The sequence below is a fragment of the Clytia hemisphaerica genome, unplaced genomic scaffold (assembly GCF_902728285.1).
Source record: "Clytia hemisphaerica strain Z4C2 unplaced genomic scaffold, Clytia hemisphaerica genome assembly, whole genome shotgun sequence".
In the NCBI taxonomy this organism is placed as follows: Eukaryota; Metazoa; Cnidaria; class Hydrozoa; order Leptothecata; family Clytiidae; genus Clytia; species Clytia hemisphaerica.
In genome coordinates this window covers 7,815-32,068 of record NW_027103704.1, presented here as the reverse complement: position 1 = coordinate 32,068, position 24,254 = coordinate 7,815, and the positions used below count along the sequence as shown (strand labels likewise).

Here is a 24,254-nt window from a genome sequence, read left to right as displayed (position 1 = left end):
CATTAGAATGCATTGAACGACAAGCCAAACACACCAATGGGATCAAAAGCCAATCATTTTCCAATGCCAAAGACTGAAGTTCAGGTAAGAACACTCGCAATCACAGTGTTGTAATCATCACACGTGCTACTCACAGGAATGGCGTTTCATTTCTCCTTGTAATAACTCTAATAATCGCTGAGCACTAATCAGAGAGAATGCAACCAGGAATTGAACTCACAACCATACGAACTTATTGCATCAAAGTCGTGCTAATTTTTGGGAAATTTTTTTTAACTTTTTCAAAGTCCTCTAATTTTTTCCAGACATTGATGCAATATGTTTGAGTAGCTCAAATCCTAAACATGTCTCCAATTTTTAGGCCTCCGTTAGATTTTCATGATTATGGGCTTTCTTAAGGTCCATTGTACCAAAGTATTGTCCATTGTCCAGTACGTGACAAAGCTACATTTTTGCTTTGCTACAACATGTATAAAATGACTTCAAAGTAAGAAAAGAACATCTAGGGTGAGTGAGAAACAAGCTTTAGTACTATGAAAATCACTAATAAAAAAGTTACAATTTTTTTGTTACGTACGCAGACGTACGGGACACATATTGCATAGTAACCTTGTAAAACCAACTAAAGCTTTGAAATCATTTTTCCTTGGTACAAACACTTTGGTTATAAAGAACCACAAAATGTAGAAGGAGTGAGTGGCCAGTATATCAACAGGGTATTTTTTTGAGACACCAAAATACGGATGTCATGTACGAGGCAATTTTGCACCCGAAAACCAAATCAGTGACAAACATGATGTTGTAGCTTTTTTAATGACCTTTAGATTTCTTAAATTCAACCATAACATTATTAGTGTGTCATTAAGGACTGATTTCACATCAACATAGTTTACAGCCGGAGCTATAACATGGAGAGTGAAAATTGTCACGTTGGTGAATTGCAGAAAAATCATACAATGTCCTGTCCGCAACAAAAGCACCATTTATGCTTACAAGTCAAGATCTGGGAACTAGAGAACCCCTCTGTTTGTTTTGTTGTGATATACTAAATGGTTTCTTCCGTTAAAGATGTTTATTGCCTTCAAATAATGTATTCTGAATTTTTTAACTGGTACAAACTAAAAATATGGTCCAAAAATTTGTTCAGTCTGCAACGGCACCAAAGTCTTAATTTCTCATTTTTTGAGACATCTTTAATGTTCTAACTGTATCAAGTCAATAAACTATAGGGAACTACATGCTTTTTGCAGCAGTATGCTTTTACTTGACTTTACATTTACTGGCTATGAGTGGAAAACTTTTTGTCCTGTCCGCAACAAAGTGTCCGCAACATTTTTCTCGAGATTGGGGCTGTAACAAATAAATTCTATAACACTCCAAGGAAGGCTATTTAGCAAAGTTCACAAAAATGTAGCGTTCTTAGAAATTGCATTTGCCAAAGTTATGGGTCCTCAAAAAGTGCCTGTTGCGGACGGGACATTGTATGATTTTTCTGCAATTCACTCACGTACGGGACAAAAAAAAAACGTTTACCATGCATATAATACGAGACAGTGAAATATCAGTCTCCTTGTGTTTTGAATTAAGAAAGTCTTAAAACATGTCATACTAACGCAAAACCATGGAAAAATATTTCCCCTATGCGCCACAATAGCCAGCTTATGTATTTGCACTTTTGAGGACGATAAAATGACTGAAGCGATTTGGAAAAACCTGCAAAATCAAGGACGGTAAAAGTGCTGATTTACCGTCGTCCTCAGTTGGTCATGATCTAGTCAAATTAGAACCTTAACGTCTCCGTCGCTGAAAAACACGCATACATAAACTCGGTAATATCTCTAAAACAAGAGAGAGTTAGGGACTAATCTTTTTTAGGCTTTTAGTACTTATCAAGAGTATCCTGTGAAAAGCCAAACTAATTGATATCAAAGCATTTTAGAAAGGATAAAATCTAAACCTTCGCTTAACACCACTTTATGCAAACGACCCCTTGTAGCCGAATGCTTTATCTTTAGGCTACTACACTTTCAGGGTATGGTTTTAATTTTAACCTTTCGTCTACTGCAAGAAAGACACAACACTTTTTCTTTGATATTAGTAAGTTTTTAATGGCTTTGTTTTTCAAGTTAGAAAAATATTGAAGTCGAGTGTTGCCCAGTGTTGTTGACATTTCCCACATGTATGGTATGGTAAAAAATAAGCTTTTGTTTTGAGAACTTTGTTTATTTATTTATTTTGGAAGCGAGCAGAAAGTAGAGAGGAGATTTTAGTAAACCATAGATCGTCAAGTCACGATAGTCCATACAGTTTTTTGTGTTTTTGGTTGTCTTCAAAGAAATGGTGGAGGAAACAGAACCAACCTGGCAGGAGTATTGGGATGACGAGACACCACCATGGCAATTAAAAAAACCGAGTCCCGACCTGGAAAAATATTTTCCCGATTTTTTGAACAATGGGGAAATAACTGATGGGAGACGTGTTTTTATACCTTTATGCGGGAGAAACCTAGACATGAAATGGATCTATGATCAAGGTCTTACAGTTGTTGGAGTAGACGCTATCGAGAAACCGATTCGGGAATTTTTCGGGGAGCACGGTATCCCAGTTAATGTTCAAGAATTAGAATCGGGTTACAAAGTTTTCACTTCGCCAGACAAGAGACTTACTTTAATTGTGGGTGATTTATTTGGGCTTGATGAAAATTTAGTCGGCGGGAGATTTGATTATTTTTATGACCGAGCAAGCTTTGTAGCTTTAGACAGTGATACACGACCAAACTATGTTGGGCTCTTATACCGGTTCTTGAAGCCCGGGGCGGTTGGCATGTTGGAGTCAGTTGAGTATGATACGAAATGGAACACGTCTCATCCATACCCGTTGTTTGCGAAAGATTTAGAGGATTTGTATGGCGATCAATTTTCGTTCGAGGAATTGAGCAGAGGCAATGATCCATCTTCGTCTTATCCAAGAATTAAAGTAGCTTATAAAGTCTGTAGAAATAAGAAATAGAAACATTTTAATTGTATGAGGTTTTAAAATCCGTAGGTAACAATATCAACTTCTTACGGATATTGTTATACCAAAACAATGCAGAATTTGAATAAAATACGTTTCCAACCTAATTTCATTTCCATGTCTTTTCTACCTCAATATGTTTCATCCTTTAGGCTACTCGAAATTTTGAGTTTTTGAGGTGATAACGGGTGCCATTTTTGGTTTTTCAATTGCCGATCTTTAGATAGGGGTGTCTGAAAAATCCTTATTGGTAGTCCTTCTCAAAAGGACCGCTGGTGGGGCCTCGCCCACCTGGGATGGACTTGATTTCTTTTCAAAATGTGGAGGAATGCAACCACTTTCAAAATTAGAAAAAGAAGGGATGAAATAAGGTTACAAATCGCTTTCTTCAAAATAAAAACTCAACATCAATGTCTGAGAGAACTGTAAAGGATCATACCATTTTCAAAGTGGAATCATTGTTCTTTCATCATCTACCCTTTGCCCTTTCCAAACGAGCTTTCTTAAATTGACCATTTGAAAGAAAACAAGACGACTTAAAGTCGAAAATTTCGCCTAGAGTTTGAACTGCATGAGGAAAAACAAGAAGTAGAGATCTACTTTACATATCGAGCCTTGATGAAACAATTTCACAAGAACAACGAGGCTTAAAATCACTAAAAAATAAGACCAATTTAAGAACAATTGTTGTTCAATTTTTAAGAACTCTTATAAAGTATATGCTTATAAAAAGTAAATATGCTCACATTGCACGCCATCCCTTGTTTACTTTGTAAGAACAAGAACTAATTACCGAAAGGTATATCACCGTCTATCAAGAGTTATTGATTTGATTCTTATAAAATAAACGCTTATAAGAAAAATGAATATGCTCATATTGTGCTCCGTCCCTTGTTTACTTTGTAAGAACTAATTACCGAAAGGTATATCACCGTCTATCAAGAGCTACTGATTTGATTCTTATAAAGTATATGCTTATAAGAAAAATAAATATGCTCATATTGTGCGCCATCCCTTGATTACTTTGTAAGAACTAATTACCGAAAGGTATATCACCGTCTATCAAGAGCTACTGATTTGATTCTTATAAAGTATATGCTTATAAGAAAAATAAATATGCTCATATTGTGCGCCATCCCTTGATTACTTTGTAAGAACTAATTTAAGAGTTATTGATTTGATTCTTATAAGTAAATGCTTATAAGAAAAATGAATATACTCATATTGAGCGCAGTCCCTTGTTTACTTTGTAAGAACTAATTACCGAAAGGTATGTCACCGTCTATCAAGAGCTATTGATTTAATTCTTATAAAGTATATGCTTATAAGAAAAATGAATATGCTCATAATGTGCACCGTCCTTTGTTTACTTTGTAAGAACTAATTACCGAAAGGTATATCACCATCTATCAAGAGTTATTGATTTGATTCTTAAAGTATATGCTTATAAGAAAAATAAATATGTTCATATTATGCGTCATCCCTTGTTTACTTTGTAAGAACTAATTACCGAAAGGTATATCACCATCTATCAAGAGTTATTGATTTGATTCTTAAAGTATATGCTTATAAGAAAAATGAATATGCTCATAATGTGCACCGTCCTTTGTTTACTTTGTAAGAACTAATTACCGAAAGGTATATCACCATCTATCAAGAGTTATTGATTTGATTCTTAAAGTATATGCTTATAAGAAAAATAAATATGTTCATATTATGCGTCATCCCTTGTTTACTTTGTAAGAACTAATTACCGAAAGGTATATCACCATCTATCAAGAGTTATTGATTTGATTCTTAAAGTATATGCTTATAAGAAAAATAAATATGTTCATATTATGCGTCATCCCTTGTTTACTTTGTAAGAACTAATTACCGAAAGTTATATCACCGTCTATCGAGAGTTTTTGATTTGATTCTTATAAGTAAATGCTTATAAGAAAAATAAATATGCTCATATTGTACGCCATCCTTTGATTACTTTGTAAGAACTAATTACCGAAAGGTATATCACCGTCTATCAAGAGCTATTGATTTGATTCTTATACAGTATATGCTTATAAGAAAAATAAATATGCTCATATTGTGCGCCATCCCTTGATTAATTTGTAAGAACTAATTACCGAAAGGTATATCACCGTCTATCAAAAGTTATTGATTTGATTCTTATAAAGTATATGCTTATAAGAAAAATAAATATGTTCATATTATGCGTCATCCCTTGTTTACTTTGTAAGAACTAATTACCGAAAGGTATATCACCGTCTATCAAGAGTTATTGATTTGATTCTTATACAGTATATGCTTATAAGAAAAATGAATATGCTCATATTGTGCTCCGTCCCTTGTTTACTTTGTAAGAACTAATTACCGAAAGGTATATCACCGTCTTTCAAGAGTTATTGATTTGATTCTTATAAAGTATATGCTTATAAGAAAAAACAAAAACTGTGAAGCTAAAGACACAAAGATATATGACGTAATCCAAACAAAACCTACGAAAATCGTCCGTGGTTATACGAGCGTGTAATTTGTAAATTAATTTTAGTGAGTTCGTCCACCGTATCAAGTACTTTCGTTTTCTATTTTTTTTTCCGACCCGCGACGACCCACGAAAGCTGATTGTAATACTTTCGCTAGGCGAAATTAAAAAAGAAAATTACATTTATTTTGTTTTTAACTTGGACTTACTTTTTTGTAGTTTTGGCACAAACATTTGTCAACGATTCAGTCTATCAACGAGCAGTTATGTTCACCACAGATTGTCAGTGTGTTGACCACACTCGAAGATCGAAACAGCACTTACGCACACTCCTTCCATAACATCAAACGTGATCTTGCAAAGGTAGGTTTTTTCGTTGTGTCTCTTTACTTGTTCGTTTTTCCAATTGTTTATTTCTCACTTCATTTATCCTGAATGCTTTTCGACCGTTAAATTAAAAAAACCAAAACGATTCGAATCGATTCTTAAGAATATCTAATATTGTATTTATTAGTGGTTTCTTTGTTTTCAAAGTGAAATTTTTTCCCAAATCTTTCGGTTGGCCATTCATTTTAACCCGGTGTTTATATTTTTTTAAACATGCGAACCTTGCGTCTCTTTGGAAATAGGCTTCTTTTGAGCCATGCCTAAAGATAACAATGCTCGTAAACTCTAACAACTTGTATTATATTAATCAAATAAGTTTTGCTCTTGTTCACTACACTGAAGGGAAAAAACTTTATCGGACAAATTTCTTCGTCGGGGAAAACGTCGTCAATTTTGTGAAAATCCTTGTCACCATCACTTGAAGTTGACATGAAAGATTTTATTTCTCATCGGGAAAATTTGGTCACTTGCCTAAAAATTTTCTTCACTTCATGTACAGGCTGAGCACGAGACGATGACAATCGTTCGATTTCTTGGAACGTTGGAACCTTACTTCACTTTAATTGAGAACGGATACAAACTACATGAATTGATTCAAGTCTTTTCACCTATGATGCACACATTATTATTGATGTGGACATACTCAAAGTAAATTTTAGCTATGATTATTTTATATTCTCATCGTTTTTTATCGTTTTTATTTAAAATCGAGAGGAGGAAAGGACGTTTTTGGGGGCCATCAAAAAGACCTTTTTGAACAAATTTTATGTAATCATGATTTGTAATTTTAGAGAACCCTTTCAGAAAGTAACTAAAATATCTTTGGGGTGTTAAAAAGGTAAACTCACGGCTCGTACATTTATTTACACCCGATCCAGGATTTAGGGAGTAACACTTCGAGCCTACTATAGTTTGTTTCGTAATATATACGAGTAATCTGTCCGTCCGTCTTTCATCCATCTACTATTAATTATTTTGGGCTATTGTTGCACATTTTAGCTAGGTAGATCATACAAACTATCACCCGAAAATATAACCGTTTCAGATATTATCATGGTCCTGATCAAATCAATCGTTTATTACAAATGATCGCAAATCTGGTGGTTTTCAAAGCAAGAGAAATCGTTGGCGAAGCATTCATTGATGACCCAGAGGTAAAAAGAAAAAAGAATCCAACTGTTAGCTTCTTTTTATACAAGAGTAAATCTTTGTTAAGTTCTCATAAAAATGTTTCCCAAAGATTGCAATCCGCCATTTTGGTCATATATTGGCTACTTTGGCAATTTATTGGAAGAGCTCTCAACATAATAACGCATGACACGTTTTTGATCAGTGCAGTTTGATGGCCCTTTATGGCGATTTATGATGTAAATATTTATTTATCTTTCAGAGTCAAGGATTTCTCCGTCAAAGTTTGAAGATCTGTGCAGCATTTCGTGGTACTTACTTGGACACCAAAGATAAAGCTGATGAAATCAACACATTCAAAGTAGAAGAACAAGCTGAACTGAAGTAAGTACCAAGGATACACCTATATGATATGCTGAATATATTTGTTTTTGTCCCCAGTCTTAATGCGAGAAAATTTCTAAAGCGATACTGTAAAGGCTCAGACAGATTTGGGAATAGCAATGGCAGTGCAGGCGCTGCGAAAGGAGTGTTATTCGAGAGTTTGTATATCTTTCTACCCTTTGAGGATGGCCAATAGCTTTGGCGCGTAGAATCCGACAATGTCCTTGAGCATTCATTCAGGCTCATTAAAAGCTTCTGTCCTATTAAAAAATTATTGAACACTTTCCGCTACAGAAACTTGCCAATATGCTCTCAAAGCCTTATCGAAAGATCATAATGATAACGAGTCAACGAGGGTAAAATAATACATACTTCTTTCTTACAAACCATATCTCCTGTCCTGATTGTATTATTGGCGAGACAAATTTCATTGCTATTCACGTAATGTATCGTTTTCTTAACAATCTAATTCTTTTTCAGTGAGGAACAGGTCGGAGTGACGTGGCATAGTTCAGTGTATAAGAACGCGCGCACGCAAAGAGGCGCCGGCCTGTTTAACAAAACACGTAACGAACATGAATACGAAGAGAATTTCTGGGAAGATTCACCGTGGCCTGCGCGAAACAGTCCTGTCTTTGACGTTTTAAACAAGTACATGGAACGTTGCAATGATGTCTTAGAATTGGTTGAAGTGTCACAACAATTCAAGAAAATCAAATTCGCATCAAACCTTGACGGTGCTGGTGAGCCTAGCTTGAATTCACAGATTGTTGATATTGTTAATGATTTTGATGACGCACTGGCTCAGTTCAATTGCTCGGTAAAAGTAAGTACATTTTCTATTTCTTGATTGTTGTTATAGTCAATAAAATTGTCTTTTTGTAAATGAAATTACCGTGTTTAAATTTTTGTTTGCCTTTAGAACATTTTGTGGCTGTCAGACGTGGACTAGTTTTTCGTAATACGTATAAAACATTGTGGTATATACAACTAGCCGTCAAGGCGTCGTCTGAGACGGGCTATAATGAAAAAGAATTGCCGTCTTCTCAAAAATCGCTAGCGAAAAAGCTTCAAGGGGGGATTGGAAAGTTCCGATTTAAGCGTTTTGTAAAATAGTTACAATTACAATAATCTCTATTAAAATAATAATGCTATATCTTTTTAATTTACTCGTCATTGTCTAACATCTCCAGCTTTTATGACCTGATAATTTTTTTCTTTTAGAATGTATTGGATCTGGACAAAGGCCTTCCCTTCGAATCTGCTTTCTTTAATTTTCATTCTAAAGTTCGGGTAAGTGATAGTCTGTCGAATTTTTTAAGTCCAGAATCCTGATATGATTGTTTCTTTGGCTCACTTCGAATCTTTCTGTCGGGAAGTAGTAAGTCTATCCCTTTTTTCTATTTGCGCTAGACCTGAGAGGTAGAATGATGAGGTGGAGCGCCACACATACTCTCAGCTCCCTGTAACTTGGTGCCTAGATTAGATTACCCAATCTAAGCTATTCGTTCGCTAAGTTGGCGAAGACCAGGGATCGAACCCACAACCCTTGGATTGTAATGCGAATGCTCTATCGACTGAGCTACCCGGGACCTCTGTCGAGACCTCTCTAAAGTCGATTGTATTTAACTATGCACTATTCTTTAATTCCATGTGAAAATTATGTCAGCGCGATCAGATTAATTCCCTCGAGAGCGGCTTCCATACGGTAGTAAAAAAGACTGCACACTCGAAGCGAATGGAATAAAACAGCTGTTATGGCCAGAATCCTTAGATTTTGTTTGGCTCACCTCGAATTTTTCTGTTAGGATTAGTTTTCTTTATCCACATTCATCAATTCATCAGAATTGACTCGACTATTTCTTCAGGACTTGGAATCACAGTTCGGCATGCTTGTAGCAGGTAGTTTGAAAGAAGGTTGGGATATCAAGGCCAAATTACGTCTTTTGGATGTCTTTGAAGGGATTACCACACGAGATTTGATCCAGGTTTGTATCAAAGTTTAATTATTTGTTTTTACGAAAATAGAAATGAATATGCCTTCTGATCAGATTTATAAAAAAATGATAACTTTTTTCGAGCTTTAGATGTTAATTACCTGGGCCGATCCTTTTTGATTCAAAATTTAAGATGCCATATAAATATCAAGGGATGTTCCCTGTTTTACGAGAAAGAAATGTTTTTCTTTTTTCTATAAGGGAATTTTCCCATTTTGTTGACCACGAGTGCATAGCTAGAGTGAATGTTTAGATTCGCGATGAAAACACAGACCTAAAAAAACCCTTCTGCTTTAGAATGTCAACCTTAGTCCGAGTTAAAAAGGTCGGTGAAACCTTCAACTTCAACAGAACCTACCCTGTAATGTTATTGAATCGATTCCCAAAAATTATAAATCTAGGTAGCTCATAACGGAGCTAAATAAAGGAAACATAATTCATTTTTCTTGCCCCTCCTACCGCGCCCTCGAACCAATATTTGATATCCTTTGGCTTTCGAGCTCAAAATGATTGAAAGACCGTTACAATTGTTTTTTACATGAACCTTTTTAACGTATTAGTTTATTCCGTTCCTTGGAATGAATCTTAAAATCCAATATTTTAATTTTGTAGACGGTGTTACACGATATTTTGTCAACGTTTATTGAGCACGTGGAGAAAGAGTTACAAAGCACAAAACAATTGTTCGATCAAAAGATGAACAAGAAAACAAGCCATCAACATCTCTCTCCTGTCACCAATCAAATACTTTGGTTGCGCTCGTTGAGTGGCCGAATAGAGGTAGTGTGTTTTTGGACCTACCTCCGGGTGCCCCGGTGGAGGTCCTATAAATTAACCCATGTCCGTTCGTTCGTTCGTTCGTTCGTCCGTCCGTCCGTCTGTTACCAGCTTTTCTCAGGATTGACTCATTAGTTTTTTTTTGATTTTTGGCACAATGATGCAAAATGGTAATGATCAAAATGTGACGGAGCCCGATTTTTGAAAAAAAATCATTTCCGGCCGAAAATGCCGGAAATATGCCGGAAAAACTGTTTTTTTTGGCATTTTCTCAAGATTTCATCATTAGTTTTTTCTGATTTTTTGCAAAAAGATGCGTATTAGCAATGCCCAAAACTTGGTCGAGTCCGATTTTTGAGAAAAAATCTTTTCCGGTTGAAAATGCCGGAAATATGCCGGAAATCGCCATTTTTGCAGATTTTCATCGGACTTTTTCCTTATATTTCGTTGTTTTTTCTCACAAAAACATTATTAATAGCAATGCTCACCATGAAGCATGGTTCAATCGTCAATAGAACTGAGTTTTGAAGCCGGAACTTTCTAAAAATCGCCGGAGCAGCCCATTTTCGCCAGAAAAACGGTATTTCTTGATTTTCTCTAGCTGTACTTTATATTTTTTTATGAAATTTTGCACACTGATGCAAAATGATAATACCTAAAATGTGACGGAGCTGGACGGAGCCCGATTTTCGAAAAACATTTTTTTCCGGCCGAAAAAGCCGGAAATATGCCGGAAATACTGATTTTTTGGCATTTTCTCGAGATTATATCATTAGTTTTTTCAGATTTTTTGCACAAATATGCGTACATGTTTTTTTTTTATAAGCATTGCACTTATAACCATATCTAGGCTCAGATATGGGGAAAAATTAAGCATATGGCAAGCATTACTTGAGCCTACGAAAAAAGTTTTTTTCCTGATTTTGGCTATTTTTGGCTGGAATTTTACGGATTTTCAGTATTTCCCTAAATTTATGCTTTAGATTTAAGCATCCCCTCAAGCATTTTTCAGCCTTATTAAGCTTTCGACCTAAGCATCTCTGAGCCTGTTTTCGGATTTTTGTATGCTAATAAAAAAAAAACATGTATTAACAATGCCCAAAAGATGGCCGAGTCCGATTTTTGAGAAAAAGTTTTTTCCGGCGGAAAATGCCTGAAATATGCCGGAAATCGCCGTTTTCTGGGTTTTCATTGGGCTTTTTCCTTTTAAATGGTTGTTTTTTCATTCAAGCACATTATTAATAGCAATGCCCACCATCAAGCATGTTTCAATTTTCATTAAAATTGAATTTTGAAGCTGGAACTATTTAAAAATCTCCGGAACAACCTATTTTTGCTGGAAAGACAGTATTTCTTGAATTTCTCGAGCTGTACTTTATATTTTTTATGAAATTTTTCACACTGATGCAAAATGACAATACCTAAAATGTGACGGAGCTCGATTTTCGAAAAACATTTTTTTCCGGCCGAAAATGCCGGAAATATGCCGGAAAAACCGGTTTTTTGACATTACCTCGAATTTTCATCTTTTGTTTTTTCTCATTTTTTGCAGAGAGATGCGTATTCGCAATGCTCAAAACATGGCCGAGTTCGATTTTTGAGAAAAATTTCTTCTGGTGGAAAATGCCGGAAATCGCCGTTTTTGCAGATTTTCATTGGATTTTTTCCTTATATTTACAATTTTTTTCACACAGAAACATTATTGATAACAATGCTCACCATCAAGCATGATTCAATTGTCCATAAAACTGATTTTTGTGACCAGAACTTTCTATTTATTTTTTCCTTACAACCCTTTCCTCTCCCCCCATCAACAATCAATGATGAATTTTTTGCGTTATGCATTTTCGCTAAACGCTATATTTTCTGACTGATTTTTTTCATTTTTCTCCTCGCATTGCTATCTAATTTTCATCATCAGGTAGGTATTCAGCATCTAGCTTGTTTGGAATAAAGTCGACTCTCTCTGATTCGATACTCATGGGACCAATATTGACGGCGATCGGGGATCAGGGTTCCAAGTTTTATGTATTTTGCAAGGTAAATGCTCCATAAATAATACTTTATAATTAAAGATTATATCGCATTAGACAAATTAACACTGATACTTATTTTCTTTCCGACTTGCAGGAATTGTACTATAAGATGACGAAAGTGGCACCAATGTGTTTTGATGGCGAACGTGGATGGAGAGCTAAAGATTTGTATAAGGATTTGTGCAGGAAAATCAAATTGTATGTACACTTGGGTCTTCGCGCTTTCAAACTCGAGCGAGATATCTAGTGATGTTCTAATGATTACAGACATTCGAGTTAACCCTGAAGTTGAAATTTTCTGAATTTCTTTTTTAAAGCTTGTAGCTTTTGATTTAGAAGATGGTTTTGGTACCATTGGAAAGCTATTTTCATACTTCTTCTAAAAAAAAAAGTTTATGCCCCTTTAAATCGAGTGGTCAGGAGCTACCTTATCGGCCAAAACTTAGTCAGCCTTAATTTTAGTCGGCCTTAATTATTAGTCCGTCCTAATTTTGGTCACCTCGTCAAAATTTAGTCACTAAGGGCCGACTAATAACTGAGTTTTGGCCATTTCTAAATTTTTAGTCAGCCCAAATTTTAGTCGGCCCAAATTTTTAGTCGGCTCTAAATTTAGTCACCAAGCCAAAATTTAGTCACTTAGAGCCGACTAAGTTTTGACCGATAAGGTATGGCCTCAAGTCTGAGACTATTTTGGCTTGTTTTGGACGCATATACGCGTCCCTCGTGGTCTAAGGGTAAAAGAGCTTTTATAAGTATCTTATATGGATCTTTTATTGCATTAACGGGGACAAAGAATTAAGTTCGATATGTTTCGATAGAGGTATTTTGAATAATTGATAAGCAAGAGTCTGGTACTACAGAGTTGGTAATACTTTGTAAGTGCTATAAGCCTTACAGAGGTTAGACCCCCTTCCTTGATACACATTTTTTATAAGCAACCCCAATTTTCGGGTCAGGGACTTGGGTTGCTTAGCATTCTAGCTCATTTTCTGAATAATTTGCTTTGACTGGACCCTGTCACTAAATACAGATCTTAACCCTTCTAAATCCAATTTTGTTTGATAAGTTTTAACGTTATTGAAGGATTGAATATCCAAAATTAAAGACATGTTGTTGGCTGATCATGTATTTGTTGATATTAAAATCGTAGTTTCATGATCAAACTTTACTTTACTTTTCAGCACCGAGGAACAGACGTTAGCAGCTTGGTTGAAAAACTTTGATCATGAAGTTATCGAAAATTTGAATCAACCTTTGTTGGTATGTCATCTCGCCCCCTTTTTTATCGTCTCCATTATTTTCTAAACACTCACCTTTCAAGATTCTCAATATACGATTAAAACCTTTTAAAATCACTTTACCCGAAATTCCTGAGACTATCATAAGGTCATTTCACAGTCGCAAAGCGTAATGGGTAATCAGGACCACTGTGCGCTAATGACGACTTACTATTGGTCTAAAGTTATGAATTTTTTTGAAGATTTTTGCGTCAAGCCACCGAAAGTCGTTACTACTGAGCGCTACCAGTCCTGAGCTACCCATGATGCATTTCGACTGTTAAAAGGCCTGTATCAACACTTACGACATTAGATAATTCGGTTTGTGTTGACTAATGTGGTCTAATGTGGAATAACCGTTCGAGGTTATAGTCGTCATTAGCTTATTTTGAGTATGTAGTGCATAAACAGACCTTTTGGGTCATTCGACCCTGGTGAACTAAACCCTGTCATTTTTTTCTAAAAAGCTTTTATAGCAAAAAAGATTGAAAGGCATACTTCAAAAATAAGAAATACTTCTGAAAACTCGAAAATATTTTTCCACTTTTTCAGAGACTAGACGATGGTTTGTTCCATGTTAACTTTGACGAAAAATTGAAGATTGTGCTCCGTGAGATTCGTGACATGACTTCTCACGATATACCGATGAAACTTCCTCATGATGTCACGCAGAAAATTGAAAACATTGATATCTTGAAACTCCAAGCTGTTAATACTCGACTTTCTGCTGCCACATCACAGTTTAATATCATGGAACAGAATCTATTGGATATCGAACGCAATCTAGTCAATCATAATATCGACAGAGCAAGAAAGGTACATATTTATAAGCAAATTCTGATAAATTTCAATTGTAAGTCTATGGACAATAGACATCAATCTTCAAAAAGCGATCCGTGATGTGAAATGCTTGGTCTACATAACTAAAGCTGACAAAAATCAGAGATCATATTATTTTCGGGCTGGAACTATATCCTAAATCGAACCATGAAGTCAAGATAGGTCTTTTCCAGAAATAGTCCGTGCCCCCCCTAAAATACGATATCCAAGTTAAGCATTTTTATAAGAGAGGATATCAAGAGGGTTGAGCATATTTTTAAGAGTGGAAGAAGGGGTCTTGGTGTAGTGGTTATCGTGCTTGACTTCTGTCCAGGAGGCTCGAGTTCGATACCCACCGTGGCACTACGATTCACTTGGCAAGTGAATGCTCCTTCGCCCGGGTCAACCCATGCCATGTGAGGGGAATTGGGTACCATAACTCTGATACAAGAGTATGGGTAGATATTTCAGACATTGTGGTGTGCCGTGACACTCAGGAGGTTCTACACCTGCGAGGACATCCGTTCTCCCGTGTAGTTCGAGTGTCGTGGTATACACCATGGCTCGGCAGCTCGCATCTGCAGGGTTGCAATGTCTGCTTGCGCTGTGATTCCTACTCCATCGTGGGTAGGACCCATTCCGATGCATCGGAGGGCATATCTATCTATTCTGATAAATTTCAATTGTAAGTCTATGGACAATAGGCATCAATCTTCAAAAAGCGATCCGTGATGTGAAATGCTTGGTCTACATAACTAAAGCTGACAAAAATCAGAGATCATATTATTTTCGGGCTGGAACTATATCCTAAATCGAACCATGAAGTCAAGATAGGTCTTTTCCAGAAATAGTCCGTGCCCCCCCCCTAAAATACGATATCCAAGTTAAGCATTTTTATAAGAGAGGATATCCAGAGGGTTGAGCATATTTTTAAGAGTGGAAGAAGGGGTCTTTACTAATAAAGTAGGATATCCAGGGGGTTCGATACTATATCCTCAACAGTTGGGGTAAATTTTTTTTGGAGCATTTCCATTACTTATTTTTAACACCTCAAACACGCGAAAAATCCGCATTATAACCTCTGTTAGTTTCCAAAAATAACAAAACGGGTCAGAGGCTAGATTTCTTTCGGATGTTTGAGAAAGTAGGTCAATTTTTAACCTATATTAGAGAATACATAGAAAAGTGATTTAATTCTTTCAGATTTTGACGGAGGGTGTGACCACTTATACATGGAATGATGTACACATGGATGATTTTATTCAAGAAGCCATTCACGTCGTTTATACAGATAATATCAAGGTAGGTTGAAGCCTCATTAATTATGCTAACCCTTCAAACCCGAGATACGCGTAAATACTTTTTAAATTTGCCAACATACCAAGTCCCAGACTTAAGGTGACAACTCCTGACCACTTGATTTAAAAGGGCATAAACAACACTATCAAGGTACAAGCTTTAATGCCAGTTTGAAATTTTGAACTTCAAAAAACAAAAGTTGGAAATTTTCACTTTTTTCAAATAATATTTTACAACAGAAACTTGCTAACTTCACATCAAAATTGGTTTTAATCAATTGGGTTCAAATTGATATGGAATTTTCAAGTTGTAAAATAATAACATACACGTTTTATTTTTTATTAATACCCAGTTTATTAGAACATTGAGGCTGAAATTCGTCAAAAAATTAAGAACATCGTAAGAACATACCCAGCCTCAGTTTTGAAAATTTTTTAGGTGTTTTAATAAAAAAAACGTGTAACCTTTGAAAAGTCAGAAAGTTTTTGAAAGTGAGTACAGTATACCTTTCAAACATTCAAAGAAATTTCATCATTATCTTCTGTATAAAGTTTAATGGGAAGTTCCCGTATCGTGAAAAGAAAATACCACAGGAAGTTGTTTTTTACTGTTTTTACTTTCCCGCCTTTGCGAAACTTTCTTATCCTCTTTGGGTAACACTTTTTGTTTACAAAAGCAATAGAATGCGAGGTCACATCTTGAAACAACTTTCGATCTTTCACTTGTTTGCAGTATATCGTTGCGTAAAAAAAGTAGCTTTAATTTGACTCAGCATGAAGACACTGCCTAAAATAAGCTCCTTTTATTCCCGCAGAAAACCTTTAAATCCAAATAAAAAATTAGAATAAAAATGGTGGTATGGTAGCGCAAAAATACTTTTAAGATGGTGACAAAAGCATGAATTTTAGCACAGATGACTCTTTAGAGTATCCAATACTAAATTTTAAACACCTGAATACGCCACCTTGCCACCTGCTAGATGGATTACGTCCTTAGGAAATACATTTTCGAAAATTCTGATGGGTTAGAGGAAAGGGTTTGGGGTTTTGAAGAAATCGAGGTATAAGATTATAATAAGTTCCCTATTAAATGTTTTTAAGGGTTTTAAAAATTTCACAATTTCACAATTTCGGAACCAACTGCGACTAAATTTCATGTTTTATGTGGATTCAGAGCTCGACGTTGTTTCTCTCATTAAAGTGACCAGGTTATCTCAAACAACTTCGCTCGAGCTTTGGAGCCTGTTTTCAAAGCAGTTTTAAAGTAACCAAAATTATGCCGAAAGAATGCATCAACTGTTCGCAAACAATTAGACCAGTATTATTAAACGGTATCTTTTGTTTTATCTTGAACAAAGGGAAATTCCCACTCGGTGAAAATTTTTTTACCACAAGTGGTTTTACTCCTCTACAATTTAAGTCGTTCATTTTTTTTAAATTATATTACTCGGCTCAGTTTAGTTTCCTTTTAATTGTCGGGCGCTAATGTACTAAGTTTTTGCGCGGTTTTTTAATAAGCCAAGTAAAACATCAAAAATGAAAGAAAAGGCTATCGTTTACGGATTGACGAAAGTTTCGTCAAACTCTAAATAGCAAATAGTTGATTGGTTGTAAGTGACGTAAAATCAGTCAATACGTCACTTTCAATCAAATAGTTTGTAGGGTCCGTAGAAGACATTAGGAAGGTTAAGCACGGGTTTATTTTTACCGTAAAGTGCGATACCGTAGGCCTGTACATAACTTTCCAAAGCAAACCATGCAAGTGAAATCTTATGTTCAGGCCTACGGTATCACATTGAACGGTCTAAATAAACACTTGCTTAACCTCGCTATTGCAATGGTGCATATCATGAATTTTTGGTTAGGTACTCACTAATCTTAGGAGCGTTCAATAATTACGTCATGCTCAATTTGCCTTTTTAGTATCCCCCTCTCATCACGCTCTGTCACGTTTTTAAACTAGCCGTAGCTTTCACTAAATGCCACCACATTTAAGGTGCTTTTGAAGAAATTTTATTTTTTATACAAGAATGACGTTTGGAATGCTAAAACCCTAAAAACTTAATTAGGACCAAAATAGAAATAAGCAAAAATTAAGCTAACAGATCACAAAAGTGAACGAGACTGAACACTTAAGAATAAAAAAAAAAAGGCTGAGGCTGAAAAATAATTTCAGCCTCAATTCAAAATTCATGAACAAAATAAATATTTACAGTGCGTCCCGGTATACTGCGGTCAATAAATGTGAAGAGACCTTGACATAAATCATTTCATAAGTGTTATTTCAAATGAAATACATGTACATAATATTAATTAAATTGATACCGTAATGTAAATAACTGCATCATTCAAAAAGTATCTTTGGTTGAATTGTCGTTACCAACTTGATTATTTCAATAGGATGGAATTTCGCAGAGAATTAATTGAGAATTGAGCCATTTTTCAGATTTCTATATTGGGACCTAATTTTAGGAATGACACTCTTATAAAATGAACTTCATAGACTCTGGTACGCAAAATGAACCCACAGAATTACAGTAATATCAAATTCTAACAAAAAAGTCAATATTTTAAAATTGCAATTAGGGCTTTTCAAGCATAACCCAAATCACCAGAATCGCACCAAAATTCAGTGTCGATCGCAACTCACGAAAAATAACCAAATCGCAGCTCATCCCGCAGTTTCGACTATCATATATTGGGTCAAATCACGCACCACGCTCCAAATTTTTTCCAAATCATGATCACGCTCAAACCTACAATCATGCCATCACGTAAATATTGCTAAGGTTGCCTCTTTTATAGAGGATATGGGTATTATCACAATATTGACAGGAAGTCCAGAATTTAAATAATAGCATAGTTTTGTTGTTAAAGACACTATCCTCTCCTCGTCTCGTCTCTTCTTTTGCTCTAATTTGTAAGAAAATTGTTAATCTATTTATGGGAATTGCCAGTCTGGAATTTGTGCACAGCCAGGATGCCATATATTCAGCGTGAAAATGCCCTCATATCAGTGGAATCTGTCTTCACCCTCAAAACAACTTTGGTGTGGCTTTTGCACAAATTTCATGGTGAAATTGCTCATTCCAATCCAGTTCACATTCTCAAATTCTATGTTTGTCTGGTTTGTTTCAAATTGAAATTGTTTGTTTGTTCTAATTTAAAAAGTGAAGAACGTTCCAGTTTTGGAAATATATAAACCGCAAAGTACAGAGTATATACTGTAATTAGCTATGTTATCCAAGCATGACTACATCTAAGTCTGTCCGGTGAGCAAATGTGCGCACTTTCTGGTGTCTTGTCTAAAAGATCTTCGTGCATTTCAAGGGGAAATGGTGAAGTTTTTTTCAAAATTTTGCTCAGATGCACAATTTTTCCAGGGTATTACTTTAATTCTAGATCGGATTAGAAGTATAAAGAACTGAAAACTTAAAGCCCCGTTTTTGTAGCTGATGTAACGATTTTTTTCTATTTGTTTTCAGATTGTAGACACGATTAAGGAGAACTATGAACGCATCTGTCAAATCGTCAACTCATGGGCAGAATCAACCTTTCAATACACCATGATGGATGAAAGTCATTGGCCTTTCACTTTCGAAGATTACGATGCAAGACAAAAGTAAGATATTTACGAAGAAAAAGGAATCGCTGCGCTGCCAGAGATTGCGAGACTCTATAAATGCGAGCTGATTAGTCATGGTGCATAGCTCGATATTGGGAGAACCTAAAGCGAGTGTTGCAGTGTGACTGTTAAGTGGACTTCGTCCTAGGAGGTCAGTGAATTATGGACAATATCAATAGCTATGTTTATTGTATAATATCTTCTCTATGTAGTCGATAAATTATTAACAATTCATAATCTCATAGATGAATATAATCGGTAGTAAAGTATCTCTGTAAAGTATCTCTGTAAAGTATCAATCAATTCGGTTTGTAGTAAAACTCAGTGAAGTATCAGTCAAAGTATTTACTTTGTATAATGTGACATCTCATGAGTCAGCCTTTTCCTTTACATACATGTCCTCTCTCTATTGATGTAAATCATAACTCGTCCTGACGAGCAGAATGATCTCTAAAAAATCTACGAATATATAGCAAATGATATTCTCTAGGGTCATTATGTATAAAACTGCGTAACAATAGAAAAGCTACACTTATAATTTCACGGGAATTACGTCATTCCCCAAGTGGATCAACGAAATTGACCAATTAAGAATTTATTGGGAGCTAAGTTGCGTAACAGTGACCAATATGATTTGATTGGAGCCGCCCGCTACTGCAAATTTGTCTCTCAACCTTTGATTTTTAAATTTCGTTTTAGATCTATTATGGAAGATATTCAAAGGAAAATGAAAACTGGATGTAAAAAGATCGTTCAACATTTACAAGCCATTTATGAAGTGGTTAAGATCAGTCGCACGACACCTCAATGGGTTGCTTATAAAGAATTTGTGAACACCAAAGTCATCAATGGTCTTCGTGATTCTATATTGATTTCACTACGATACATCTATAATAGTTTAGTTGCTAAGGAACTGCAGGTAGAATAATATTTTTAGTTGGGAAGAACCCATACACCCATACACCCATTTTTATAAGAATAGTGTACTTTGGGTGAGCATTATTCTTATTGTTCTATTGTTCTTTACAATAGTCCTATTGTTCTAACTCCGAAATCTCTCCCTGATATTATTATACAAGTTATTCTTATAAAAAAGCTATTTTATAAGGTTCAATCGATTAGAACCCGGAGAATTTTACCTTCATTGCCTCTTTTCTAGGCCTTTTCTATGATCTTGTCAGCCTCTAGACTGCTGTCCAATATTTGACTGCCATCCGAGAGATAATAGCGAGTTTATTTATTCGAGATACATCGAGTGGGACGGTATAAAGCAAAGTTGACATGTCCTCAAAATCACCGTCCACTTTACTCGACGACGGTAAAAACACCAAAATACCTTCGTCTGTTTAGGTGAGCAAAGGCGATATAGAGCCGTACATCAACTATCGACTTTGATTTGTATCGATTTCACTTTTACCGTCGCCCTCGATATCCTCGGATACATAAACTTTTTACATTTAGGCTGGATCCGGGAATACACAGTTCCTACAAGTGGACGTCAGTCTAGTTGGTTCAATCGTTTATTTCAAACCACCTGTAGACGGTTCTCTGGCTGAAGTGTCCATGATTGAATATTTCGATAGCTGGTTATCCGCCATATTGACAAGGACTGATTCGCTGAAAGAACTGGTAACAGTGTTTTATCAATCTTCTTGAGATTTTGTTTTTGACCTGATATATTTCTTCAAATTGTAAGGCTTTTTATTTTTTCTTAACCCTCTATGCGACCGTAGTGCAAAGGTACATTATTTGACTACGGTGCGCTTGGTCGTGGGTTCAATCCCCGGCCGGTTGATATCAAAGAATTCGTACTTTGTACAAAAAGTTGTTAAAAGTAGTTTAGCTTTACTTTATTGAATTTTTTAAAGTTGCAACATTGGTTTATCAAGGGCATTATTTTGACTAAGAAATCCGGACAAGATGTATTTTAATTAAATTATATCCAATCCCCAATAACTCCTCAGGACTTGGTAGAAGAATTAAAGAGTTGCATCATTGAAGATCGAGATATTCAACACCTATGTGAACAGACCAAAGCTATTGTCGCTGATACCGCCTCAGAATGCAAGGTGCGTTTGTTGTTTCTTCATTTTTTGGACCTTCCCTGGTCCTATAAATTAACCGATGTTCTTCCGTTCGTCTGTTCGTTCGTTCGTTCGTTCGTTTATTCGTTCGTTCGTTCGTCTGTTACCAGCTTTTCTCGGGATTGACTTTTAGTCTTTTTGAATTTCATCGGGCCCCGATGTTCGAGAAAATTTTTTTTTCTGGCCTCCAGATTAAGAAATATCTCGGGATTTACCTCCTGGAAATTCTAGAATGACATTTTACCCCCTGGAACAAAGGGGGAAAAACCTCCTTTAGACCCCCTGGAATTTCTTCTCGGAATACCCCCTGGAAATGTGCGTCCACCCCCTGTATGGATATAAAATGTAATTGCCCATTGAGATACGGTTCACAAGTAAAATGAAGTTGGAAATCCAGGGTTGTCAGTAAAATGAGGTTAAAATCCAGGGGGGTCAGTAAAATGAGGTTGAAAATCCAAGGGGTCTGAATTTTGAACACAAAATCCCAGGTAAGTGTGTGGGAGCACAGTACTATCATGGAGGGGGGAATCGAGGGGGTTCAAAATAAAAGAAAAAGGTGGTCCTGGAAATAAATTTAACAAAATCCAGGGGGTCACCTTTCCTTAAAAAGACCACAGCATTTGAAAGATTTTCTGGAATAGTCGAATTTCAAACATCCCTGATCTTTTTAACCTCTTTATGTTTTAGTTAGATAAACATGGGTTGCCAATTAATTGCTTTTACAAAAAAAACTTTTCTCGGTGCTTTATTGGTTGAATCAGTAATTCATCATTTTCATTTTGAAGGGGCGTGACATGGCTAAATTTCAATTTTCATGTTTCTTAAACTTTAAAACAATAACTTTTAAAAGATGGTTTTTGGGCCTAAAAGCCTTATAATCTTATGAAAATGTTCTTATATCCTAAAAAACGTTTATTAACTATTTTGGCCTTATCTCCGTTAGGGAACTTAACTTTCATTATAATTCTCTTTAATGTAAATGTAAGGTCATTGAAGATACGGGATTATTTTATTTTATCATTAAATCTTCCGTGGTCCAGAGGAAAAACTCAACTTTTATTGCAATGAAATTGTACGTGACCAAACGCTCTCTGATAGCCTGACCATGTGGTCTCTTAAAATGTGATTGCTCTCATTCAATAGACCTGATTATAATGGTTTTTTTGTTGTAGCCGTGCTTTGCGTGTCTTCTTGATTCTAACATTCAAAATACAAAAAAAGAGATATATGGTGAAATTTCTGAATATTGCGACTTTTTTATCGAGTCATTGGGCTCTTCCAGAAAAAAATTGTATACGTGGAGTGGAGGATATAACAATTTTCAGTGATTTACTCCTCGGACAAAGTGACTTTTGACCCCCTGGACAACGGGTTTCACCCCCGGACAAGCATCAGCTGACCCCCTGGACACCCGAAATTACCCCCAGACAGAGTAAAATTACCCCCCGGACAAGGTAAATTTTGACGATTTTTTGCTACCCCCGGACAATATATCCTCCACCCGGGGTGTACGAACATTTTCTGGAAGAGCCCATTGTCAACAGTAGAAAATGTTCAGAATCAGATGCAAGAAAACTTCAATTAGGAAAACAATTATTAGGAGAATAATTGCAATTCCTTAGAAGCTTTGTTCAGAGATAATGTAATCTAATATCTAGTTTTCAATGTCAATTATTAATGTTTTCTTGCTGTAAAACAGAACAATTCCAATTTTTCAAAATGGTGTAAACCAACGAAAACACACGTTCTAATCTAAGATACAAAAACACATCATAAACATTCCCAAGTTGTTTTTGATATACTTTATTCTATTTAGGTCAAAAATTCAATTCAACCGTCATGAACCATGAAAAGCAAATTCATAAATGCTGTCCTCCATCTTGAAATTTGCTTTCCCGGCGAAATATCACATCATGATAATTTATGCATCCGCCATCTTGAAAACTGTGATGAAAAATTACTGTAAAGAAATCCTTAAAACTTCATGGATAGCCTCGTGGTTTGAGGGTTAAGACTTTAACAGAAGCTCAAAAAAGCATTGATCTTAAAAATATATCCCATTGCTTTTTTTCTTGCCATCAATGGTTCCAAAGAAACCGCTCTCTACATTTTCACAACCAGTTGTACTGCCTTCTGCTACAAAAAGTCAAATTTCTCAGCGTCTCCTTGCTCAAGTCTCATGTGGTTTTTTGTTGTCGATAAAGAGGAAAAGCAAGGGAAAGAAACGTTCATATGTCCATATGTCTAGGAATATGCCCACTAAGACACCGGAAGAGATAGAAAACTTTAGGCCAGATAAAAAAACATAAAATCTTCTGTGACGATAGCAAGACGCCATCTTGAAAATGTGTTTTCAATAATATTTTGACAGTTTAATTAAAACAAGCCAGATCAACTCAGTAGGTTTAAGTATAAAAGGACCCTTTTGGAATGAATGGTTTAGTTACTGTTAACATGACATACTGAAGGGGAAGAAATAATTCAAGTTTTTTATTCCTAATAAACTTTTGGATTTATATGCGACTTTTTAACCATGGCTTTTATAAACAACAGCTCTGGACACACTGGACAATACGAATTTCAATCGGAAATACAAATCGGGATTTACATCCAAAAAGCTGAGACATTTCTATTCGAATATGTTTTTCCAGTCATTTTATCGTTAAGCTCGTTGTGGAATCTGCTTATTATTATATACTTCACAAAAATCAATATCAAGAAAATTCGAAAGATGAGTTCATACCACTTCTTATTAGTTCAATTAGCAGTTGCGGATTTTTTGGTCTGTTCTGGAATGACATTTATGGATCACTATAAACGCAAGCCTGCTTGGGAACTTGGAGTGATTGGTTGTCGATTTTTTACCGTTTTTCAAGGTGTTTGCCCAATGGCCTCCTTCTGGTTGCTTGTGTTGCTGTCCTATGCAAGGTATCGAAGTATTACCC

The 24,254-nt window shown here is 35.7% G+C and overlaps 1 protein-coding gene across 2 annotated transcripts; it reads left to right on the top strand.

Annotated features, from left to right (window-relative positions):
- Positions 1 to 10: 10 nt before the first annotated feature.
- On the top strand, positions 11 to 23,996 carry LOC136804046 (uncharacterized). Of its 2 annotated transcripts, none has more exons than XM_067060786.1 (18): positions 11 to 84; positions 5,717 to 5,860; positions 6,384 to 6,532; positions 6,930 to 7,038; positions 7,275 to 7,396; positions 7,877 to 8,222; positions 8,621 to 8,689; positions 9,265 to 9,384; positions 10,006 to 10,173; positions 12,301 to 12,404; positions 13,388 to 13,466; positions 14,036 to 14,299; positions 15,506 to 15,604; positions 19,086 to 19,222; positions 19,925 to 20,144; positions 20,687 to 20,854; positions 21,190 to 21,294; positions 23,863 to 23,996. In XM_067060786.1, the coding sequence occupies exons 1-18, from the start codon at positions 37 to 39 to the stop codon at positions 23,929 to 23,931; spliced, it is 2,520 nt and encodes an 839-aa protein (XP_066916887.1). In that variant the 5' UTR covers positions 11 to 36; the 3' UTR covers positions 23,932 to 23,996. The 2 variants fall into 2 exon arrangements, with proteins under 2 accessions (XP_066916887.1, XP_066916888.1); XM_067060787.1 differs by lacking the exon at positions 23,863 to 23,996 and adding an exon at positions 23,126 to 23,215.
- The last annotated feature ends 258 nt before the right edge of the window (positions 23,997 to 24,254 follow it).